At 38.0% G+C, this 10,116-nt stretch overlaps 1 protein-coding gene across 1 annotated transcript; it reads right to left on the bottom strand.

Annotated features, from left to right (window-relative positions):
• Positions 1 to 6,909: 6,909 nt before the first annotated feature.
• LOC131539179 (uncharacterized) lies at positions 6,910 to 9,579 on the bottom strand. The gene is made up of 2 exons (XM_058773538.1): positions 9,411 to 9,579; positions 6,910 to 8,809 (listed from the first exon to the last, which is right to left on the bottom strand). The coding sequence occupies exons 1-2, from the start codon at positions 9,577 to 9,579 to the stop codon at positions 7,167 to 7,169; spliced, it is 1,812 nt and encodes a 603-aa protein (XP_058629521.1). The 3' UTR covers positions 6,910 to 7,166.
• Between the last annotated feature and the right edge of the window lie 537 nt (positions 9,580 to 10,116).

Here is a 10,116-nt window from a genome sequence, read left to right as displayed (position 1 = left end):
TGAAACTTAACTAAAAAAAAAAAAAAAAACTTCCCAGAGTTCCTAGGTTGTCTATGAAAGCCTGTAAACTGTTTTTTATGTGAAGGAATGTGACGGGAAAATCAAAAGGATGTTTATGCATGCTCCCGAGAGCCTCTCTTTGTTCTGACACATAAAAATAATGCTAATATCTTCAACAGTAACTTTAGAGGAGGATAATAACACATCTTTTATATTTTAACAGAAAATATTTCATATTTAATGCATTAATGCGTATAGTACACAAAAATGGAACTTGTAACATAATTGTGTTACCTAAACCTTAAATAGAATTACCTCATTAATTTGAGATTGCTCATGCAGGAGGTTTTTGATTCTGCAATCATGTCCTTGTATCATGTTTCTCCCAATGCTAATATATTATCTACAATGTTCATCAAGTGTAGGAAACTGTACCTTCCTGTGAGTGTTTTAAATGCACAGCTTAGAGCTTTCATTATCCAGAACCCTTGACTGGCATCTAGCACCGAGAAGACTTTGGCATTTTGCATGTTTGCTAAGACCTCTTCTAACATGAGTAGTGGGTAATGTTCACATTTAATTCCCTTGTTTAGATCCCATGGGTCAAGTCATATGCAGATGTTATCCTGGCACAGAAGTATAAAGTTTTAAAGTATGCCACACACCCTCTGCCTGTTTTAAACTTAAAGATGTATAACTGGTTTTTAATACAAGCAGTCTTTCTTGTCTGCAAATAAAAGGGCCTCACCACCCACACATACACACACACAATCCCAAAGCGAACAAAGGCTGTAATTAATGATCCCTTTGTGGTTTTCACATGTGGTTCTTAGAGCACTAATTCACTAGTTTGAGGCAATAACAACATCATAAGTGCTTCTCAATATCATGATTGATGCTTAAAATATTTTATAATTTTGTGTTGATAATTCAGACAGTCAGTATTGTGTTTGTGGTTAGTAATTCATGTTAATAGTTGAATACCAATGCAATTATCAAATTTAAAAAAGTATTTAATGTTGGAAAAAGCTTATTTGTTTGGAAGCTCACTCATTTGCATGATGAAGTCAAGTCACCTTTACATAGGTAGATCTTTATACAATACAGATTGTGTCAAATAACTGGCCCAAGTCTCAGCCAAGTTAATTACTCATAACTGGCTCTGAATTGGGCCAGTTATGGCCCATGTGTGGCCCTTGTCTGGAATCCAGACCTGGTCCACACTAGGACCGTAATTCATTGCGGTATGTGGGCCAAGAAAAAGCTGATTGTGTGGGCCAGATCTAGGCCAGAGAAAAATTGCTATGTGGGATCTGAGGTCCTGTATGACCATAGCTGGCCCTGTTCTGGTCCTATAGGCTGGACCAGATGGGTTCCACATGTCAGCCTCAATAAAACCATAACCAAGCCACTTGACACACACCCCTCCCAGATGAATAGTCACAACAACGACAATATTCTGAACAAATATTTAATCATGTTTAATCAGCAAACCAAGTTGAATGAATCTCACACCTAACATACAGCATTATGGTCAGTTCACACTTCCACAAAAACTATAAGAACTATTTAAAAAAAATTGTTTTGCTTGGTCAGTGTGTTCACCCTGTTGGAGTATGGCAGTGTGAATGGGCTTTTAGGAGCTTTGGAAAACAAAACAAAAAACAGTAAAAGAAATATATATTTGTTTAATGTTCACGCAATTAACACAAAATTCTTAAATAAGGTAGTTTCTCTATTTTTGCAATATTTCAGTGTTCATGTCCCTGAATAATATCTGCATGAACCTAAGTCTGAAGAGTACACATAATATCTAGTAGACAGCAATCCTGTGAGTGAGAAGTCTGGTGTGGAGGCTGGATCTTGAACTGACTTCTGTCCAGGTTATCTGTCTTAATGAACTGCCCTGAAATACAATTCAAACAAACAATGTAGTGTGAGGCTCTTACATTCACAATGCTCATTTTGGCAAAATTTGTTTGATGACTGGGTATGTTCATTAACAGAAACGTTTAGCTATGAATTAATGGAGAGAAATAATTTTTATGGGCATCATATGTTTGTTTCACTAATGAAAATAGTTAGAGGGAAAGTCTCTAAATTCATTTGGGTTGTAAAACAGTCTCATCTTAATGATTTGTCTTTGTTGCAATGGTAGCCAGAGGCCTGTGGGTGTATTACAGAAAGATCTTATCTTTAGAATCCTATCTTACCTGTTATGTAACCAGGGCAATTTCAGTTAGGACCTCATTTAGGACGAAAGCTATTGAAAAACAACATTTCCTAAGTGCATTATCTATAGGAAAAGGGTATTACAGAAGCATCCTAACTAAACAAAAAATCATAAAAACTGTCTTAACTTTAGGATAACCCAACTAGTGTCCTACTTCAAGCCTTTTTGAAATCCAACTGTAAAAAAACACATTACGTTAGCCCTTTATACAAGATGAAGAGCAACAACGTTTGATGGTAGAGAGACTTTGGGAGGAGCCAAATAATGTTCAAGTTCTTTATTGTCATTACGCTATATGTGGAGACATACAAATGTCATGCCTCACAGGACCACAGTGCTACATATAGACACAAATAAATAGTACAGTATATATAGTAATGCACCAGTTGTGACCAACATTACAGGGGCCAACCCCTTATAAAAATTTACCATGGTTTTACAACAAATTTAACCAAAAATATAGCTGCAAGCAGCAATTACGGGGCCAAGCACTACAGAAGCAAGCAACAGACCAACTGCAGAAATGAGTAATTGATGACATTGTACAATGCTTTTAGTCAAAACGGCTGAAAAATCATATATAAACCTATAGCAATATGATTTATTGGCTTATCACATTTGACCAATAGGTGGCGTTGTTCGATGTGGAGTGTTCTGTGTGAGGTGACAATGGCACACACAAAGTTTGGTGTCAATATGCCAAAGCATTGCAGAGATACAGCCTCAAGTGTCATTTTGGCATCATGCTTCAAATTCGTTGCTGTGGTATGCGAAAACGTTTTTTTGTCTATCGACACAGAATCCATAACTTTTGGTCAGTATGGTATGAAGATGATATGATTCCATTTTGGTGAAAATCAGACAAACGGTTGAGGAGGAGTTCGAAAAAGTAAGTTTTCAACATAAATCAAAATGGCGGCTATGACATAATTGGTATATATGTTGTCGGCATGACCCACAGAATAATTTGAGACCAGTTTCATTACAATAGACTAATGGAGTCAAAAGTTATTAGCATTTTTGGAAATTTCATTATTAATAATTAATGAATGGTTTAGTACTCGACCAATAAGTGGCGCTGTTACCAAACAGATGTGGCATGGTCAGTGTGAGGTGACAATTTCACGTACAAAATTTGGTGTGAATCTGTCAAAGTTTCGCTGAGATACAGCCTCAGATGCAGTTTGCCATATTTGCAGCAAATTCGTTGATGCGCTAAACGACAACCGTTTGGTATATCGACATGAAATCCATATCAACTTTTTGCCAGCATGGTCTGAAAATGATCCGAGTCAAATTTGGTGAAAATCGGACTAACGGTCTAGGAGGAGTTCGAAAAAGTAGGTTTTCAACATGAATCAAAATGGCTGACAGGAAGTTCAGCCAATTATGGCAAAATTGGTATCGATGTTCTTGGGATGAACCAAGGAATCTATCAACATCAGTTTGATTACAATAGCCTAATGTAAACAAAAGTTATTAGCATTTTTAGAAATTTAATTATAACATTATAACACCCCAAACTTTTTGAGTACCATCAGGGCATGGTGCTGAAGAAGCATACCGAGTTTCGTAACGATACGTCAATGCGTTCATAAAATATAGCATTTTACTACAAAATTCAACATGGCCGATGCCCAAAATGGCTGACATGGGAAAATTGTTTTGACCAGTTTTGTGATTTTTGGCCAAACCATTCACAAGTTATAAGCAAAAATATGCATTTTTCGTATCTCCTGACGAGTTCGAAAAAGTAGGTTTTATGAACAATTTAAAATACCGAAAAAACTAAACCTTACAATTTTTGAAATTTGGACTTCATTTGACTCGGTTTGAGGATTCAGAGGAAAATGGAATTTTCATTTTGTGGCTTACGGATCAAAAGTTATTAACATAAACATGAGTGAAACTTTGGACAAGTGGTGGCGCTAGAGAGTTTGAGTTAGAGACTGTTGTGGTTACTATTGACACTATCCTCTATCAGTGTGCCAAATTTGACAACTTTCCCGCAATCGGTTCTATGGGCTGCCATTGACTTTGCGGCAGAAGAAACGGAAGAAGAATAATAATAAGAACGCTAACAGAAACAATATGTGCCTCCGCACCTTCGGTGCTTGGCCCCTAAAAACATGGTTACTATAGTTAAACCGTGGTAACCACAAATTAAGCGTAGTTTTGCTACACTAGGGTGACCATACTTCTTTTTCCAGGACATGTCTTGGCCAGGACTTTGTTTTTTTTTTTCCTTTTGACGTCAGGTGTGTTCGACTTGAAGCGGCGCTGCACAAACCAATCGGTGTATGACATCAAAGTACCGCGAGAGCGATTCGAAAGCACAAGGAGCATCTGCTCTCTACAGGTCTCATGGTTCTCTGATGTCATACACTGATCGGTCTGCGCAGCGCCGCTTCAAGTCGAACACACCCACGCTCTCTACAGTCCTCATACATTATGTATATGTGTGTTTGCCACCACTGAGAATTACCGGTCATTATGCAAGTTAAAATCAAATCATTGTTTCTCCATTTTGATTTTATGTTTACCTCAGCAGCCACTTGCATGTAGTTGGTTGCTTGCTAACAGATGTGACAGTTATTGAACTCGTTGGAGCGGTTTAAGATTTTCTAACTAGACCATAAGATTTTGTAAGATAAGATAAGAATCCTAAATCCACTTAAGATTTCCTTCTCTAGTATAAATTTGTGAAAAATCCTAAATTCAATTATAATATCTTAAGTTCCTCTAATATGCCCCCATTCTGCAACTGAGTATTAGTTGTGGCTTAGGGCAGGGCATTTCAAAACATGTTCCTGGAGAACCCATAACACTGCATATTTTCAATGTCTCCCTAATCGAACACACCTGTTTCAACTCATCAGCGCATTACAAGAAAATCCAGAGCATGAAATGGGTGTGTTAGATAAGGGAGACAAAACACTGGCCCTGGGGATTGTTCACAGACAACTTGGCACCAAGTTTTGTGTTGGGTTAGGGTTTTGGTGGATTCATTAAAAATACTGAATAATTGTGTGTATGATTGGATCAACCACTGCAGCTATCAACATAGTGTTCATAAGAATAAATGAGCCTAGTGTTTTAGTGTCAAATATGACCTAATAACTATTACACATATAACGTCTACACTTAAAAACATATCCAAAGTTTCACATTAATTAGGTTGAGGATGTCATAATTATAAATGGACTATTTGTTTTTGCACATGACTCTAAATACAGAGTTTAACAAATAAATTATGGTTAATAAGTAGTCAATTAGTTGAATGATGTTTGTTTCAGACCATTTTAGTCTGTCCACACCAGTACTTCGACACCAGGGTTTTAGGTATTCACATGGCCTGATCCAGGAAATCAGCCACCTCTACAATTGTGCATTCATCTTAATGAGTTATACCTTAAGAAAACCAATTTGAAAAAAAAAAAAAAAATGTTTAGCTTAAATATTAGTTTTTAATCAGGTTACAAAGTTGTCAGACTTTCTTGTGTAAATTTTATAGTTAGTCATAACACATTATTTATTAATTTAATTAACCAATAAAATAATTTGTTTAGCATCAGCTCATATTCAGTTGTTAGCCAACATATGTAGGTGAACTATTTCATTACTATTAGACAATCTACAGAAAGTGAAACAAGCTTACAGCCGAAGTTTTAGATTGTAGTTTAAATTGAACCTTTTTATTTTCCGGCATGTGTCACAGTAGGCCAACTGTGGTTCTCAACTTCATCACATGGCTGCAAGTACAGATATAAACCATAGTCTGACTATGAAACCAGACCAAACATTTTGCTAGAACCTTAGGACACGTTTACACAACAACAATGTTCTAAAAACTGACAACAGCATTGTCAAAACAATCCTTGTTCACATGGATCCATGAAGATGACTAAAAACACTGTATTATGCATGTCAGGCCAGTAGCTGGCAGTGTCACTTGGTAAACAAACACTACACACCTGCTGACATACTCTTTTTGAACACATAATAGGCACGGCTATGCATTTTCACGAATTAGAGTTTACATTGTTTACACAGATGTGATACCATTTTCAAAAACTTTGAAACCGGTTTTCAAATGTTTGCCTTTTCCGGCTAACAAAAATCCATTGTCATGTAAATGAACAGCCAAAACGCATATAAGGTTTTCAGTTATTACTTGAAAATAGTGTCATGAAACTGATCCCTTAGCTGTAAGTTTTAACATCTGTATTTTTATGTTTCCTTGATTTTGTTCTCTATTGTACGCGTGTTATGCTTTGGTTTTGGTTAATTTATATGTGATTTCTTACTCTGTCAATTTTGTTTTACTAGCTTTTCTTTAAAACGTTGTGAATAAGAGTTCTCAGATGGAAGTCTTTACATAAAAATAGTGTGTCATAAAAATGGCTAAATAAATAATGTTTGGAAAAAAATCTTATTGGACCATCCCTATCAATAATGTTAGGTGAGAAAAAGTTTGACACCATGATTGGTGATCGTGATCTATGTCAGCCAATACATCTTCCAGTGATCGATGGTCGACCCCAAAACTTCTGATCGGAGCACCGTAATTTTTTTACCAAGCTATATATACTCAAGTTAAGTAAAAGTTAAAGAGGTCAGCTGGCTTGACTCTGAAAGTCTTGACTGATATTGTAATCAAATGAAGAAAATATTAATTTGAGATGACTGAAATTTATTTTAATTTTAACAATTTTTATATATAGACAATCTGATAATCTGAACAAAATAACCATAAACAAAAAGAAAAGTACAGGAAAGGATTTTCAGGATTGAAAAACTAAATAGTGAACAAATTACTGCTTGTGTTTGCATCATCGTTATCATCCAGTACCCAAAATACTCATTTAAAGTAAGTCATGAAGTATTATCGTTTTTTTTTTTTTTAAAGTCCTCCCCCCACATTGAAGGAATTTCAACTTTGCCCACCAAGGAAACGTTTTGTCAGACCAGCTTTAAGGTAACTCAGAGCATCTTTATTTGCTTCCTCAGCTTCAGCGGTTCTTCTCATTTCTTCAAGCTCTCGGACCCAGTTTTCTTTCCCAGCCTCCTTCACTCTGGGGATGAAGAAGTCGAGATGCTGAAGGGTGAAGGCAGAGTCTGGTTTTAATGCGATCTGAGACAGATTCTTGATGGTCTTGTAAGCATTGAACAGAAGAATTGACTTTTGATCCTCAAGCTCCTGCAGATCTTTGTCAAGCGAATCCATTATAATTGAAAACTTCTTGCATTTTTCTTGAGCTTTTTCAAATTCCTTATTAAAGTCATCAAATTCCATCGTCATAAATGAGGATTTGATGATGTATTTCTTGTTCTCTTTGACATGTTTGCTGTGATGACACTTCCCAGTGCACACAGTGCAGTAGCCTTTCTTCATGACTTCACATTTGCTGGGATCAGAAACCCACCAGCAGTCAAACTCATGACAGTTCTCCTCACAGACGGTGCAGGTCGTCGCCTTCCTGTTCTTCCATGAAGCACTTTCAATGGCCACCTTCTCTTTAATAGTGTTTTTGACTTTAATGGTAAAGTTTTTACAATTTTCAATTTTTTCCTTGTTTTGTTTTATTGCCTCCTGAATCTGAAGTTTTTCTGCTTTTTTCAGCTCCTTCTCCTGAATTTGCAACTTTAAGTTGCAGATGGCCGCTTCTAATTGAATGCGCTCTATGAGGACATCTGAAGTCATTTCTAAACTTCTTCTGTTCATTTCATTCATAGACAGAAGGAAATGCCACATGCTGTCCACGCTGGCTTCCCAGGCGTCGCTTTGAGCACGAATGTGACGCTCTTGAGTGTGACGGGCATCAGCCTGCCGATTATTGAATAAGAAATAAACAGGTTGGCCGCTTTTGTCTCTTCTGCAGGGGATTTTAACTTTATTGATGGCACTGAGGATGTTTTTGGGTGCCATACCATCAGAGTGTGTGATTAAAAACACAATGTTGTTCATAATGTCTTTTCCGAACAAAGACAGAATTGAACTGATAATGTAATGCTGCCTGTCTGAGAGACGATTCTTAGATGCTTGAATCACAAAACACACGGCATCAACTTCACGAACTCCAGCACTGCTCTGAAACAGAGTGGCTAAATTCGCTGCGACTTCCAGATCTTTTTCCAGTCCTCTAGTGTCTCCGTAGCCTGGAGTATCAATGATGGTGAGAGATATGGGACTCTCTACAGAATAGACCTCATACATGGTTATTTCAGAGGTTTGTGATTCTGATTGGTCTCCAGCTTCTTCTTCTGTGATTTCATACCATATTTCTTCCTCAAACTTCACCTTCAGTAAGTAGTTGATTACAGTGTTGATAAAAGTCGTCTTGCCAGCTCCAGTCTCTCCAACCAATAGAACAATTTTGTTTTGTTTACTGGTGTCCTTTTTCCCATAAGTCCATTTTCTGACTTTCCCGTTTTCATTAAGGACTTTTCTTTCTGTATGTAGACGGATTCGTTTCGGAGGACCTTGATGAATCAGAATTGATCTGCGTGGGGAATAATTGGCTGTCTGTAAAATAAGAAGGCAAATGTTTCTCAGAATTTTTGTGTTAATTTTACCTAATTAGTTGTAGGGACCTCTGTGCTGCACTGTAAAAAAAAATAATCAAGTTGTAAATAAAACAGTTTATTGGACCATGTTTTACAAGAAAATGCAATTTCAACATTTCTACTTAATTATTTCATAATTTTAATTCAGTGTTTTACTTGCTGTTTCTTTGTAATCGTTTGTGAAAACAATTTTTTTAAGTGTGGGCCACAGGGCTGCACTGTCACCTTGGCCAAGAAATGGCCAATGAAAATTGGTGAGAGGAATTTGCATGCTAAGCCATTGATTTTATTAAGAGAATAAGCCTGCCTAGTAGAGGGGGCTGTAGCCTGAGCAGTCTCTAGTGTAAGTTGTCATGATACCACATTGGCTGCATGATTGAGCTCCCCCAGGATGTGAATGGCATATAGTGATCTGAGCCACCTCCAGAGGACGAGGCAAATGAGAATGCTGGGACCGAAAATGGGGCACTGCATCGTTCATTGTCAGAAACCAACATTTGTGACCCAGAGATAGAGAAAACTGCTCTTTTGGTGAAAATGGGGCGGAACGAGAGATGTCAATAGTGTGTCACCCCCCAGCCCTCCTCTCGGGAGAGAGTGGCAGTATCACCACCCCCAGGATAAGAGTAGTTCCCTCCATCTCTGGGTCGCGGACTTCCTGGAACACTTAGCAGTGCCCTGAGAAGCAGGCTGTGCCGCCTTCTTGCGGGAGGCTTGACGTTATGGCTGGGTCCAAGGTGGAGCAGATGTTGACGCCCAGAGGGGGTCACCCTTGGCATCAAGCTGACAAAGAGGTTCACCTCGGCAGCTTTGCGTCAGATGAATCATGCAGAGGTAGGATGAAAAGCGTCCTTGACAGTGGCGCTGAAGAGGCCAACCTTGGAGATGGGAGTGTCAAGAAAGTGAACTTTGTCAGCATCCCGCATCTCTGCCAGGTTCAGCCAGAGATTACATTCCTGGTCTACTAATGTAGACATCACCTGTCTGAGGGACCACGCCTTGACCTTCATTGCTCGAAGAGTGAAGGTGGTCACCGTACACAGCTCCTGCATCAACCCCAGGTCAGAACTACCGTAATACAGGCAATGAGTGGATGCACGCTGACATCTTATATAACCATATGTGCAGTGGCTTGGCATGCAAATTGCACTTTCTTGTACTACTCAGAGGTGATTGGGCTCACAACTGAGACCCCATTATGTCAGTAAAAAGGAACACAAAACTGTACAGCATTCACACTAACAAAGCAATGTATTTTTAAAATGTCACAACATTGTGCAGTCTAAGGCTGTAAAAACCATAGAGCTATATTCCCA

This window comes from Onychostoma macrolepis, chromosome 04 (assembly GCF_012432095.1).
Source record: "Onychostoma macrolepis isolate SWU-2019 chromosome 04, ASM1243209v1, whole genome shotgun sequence".
NCBI classification, from domain to species: domain Eukaryota; kingdom Metazoa; phylum Chordata; class Actinopteri; order Cypriniformes; family Cyprinidae; genus Onychostoma; species Onychostoma macrolepis.
The sequence above is the reverse complement of the archived record's forward strand: the minus strand, read 5'-3'. Positions and strand labels throughout refer to the sequence as shown.

What these genes read in the sequence shown, in the direction of transcription:
- LOC131539179 (XM_058773538.1), bottom strand. Translation starts at nt 9,579, where the DNA reads ATGCCAAGGGTGACCCCCTCTGGGCGTCAACATCTGCTCCACCTTGGA. An exon ending in CTACTCTTATCCTGGGGGTG is followed by an intron (nt 8,810 to 9,410) that starts GTGATACTGCCA and finishes ACAACTAATTAG; the next exon opens with GTAAAATTAACACAAAAATT.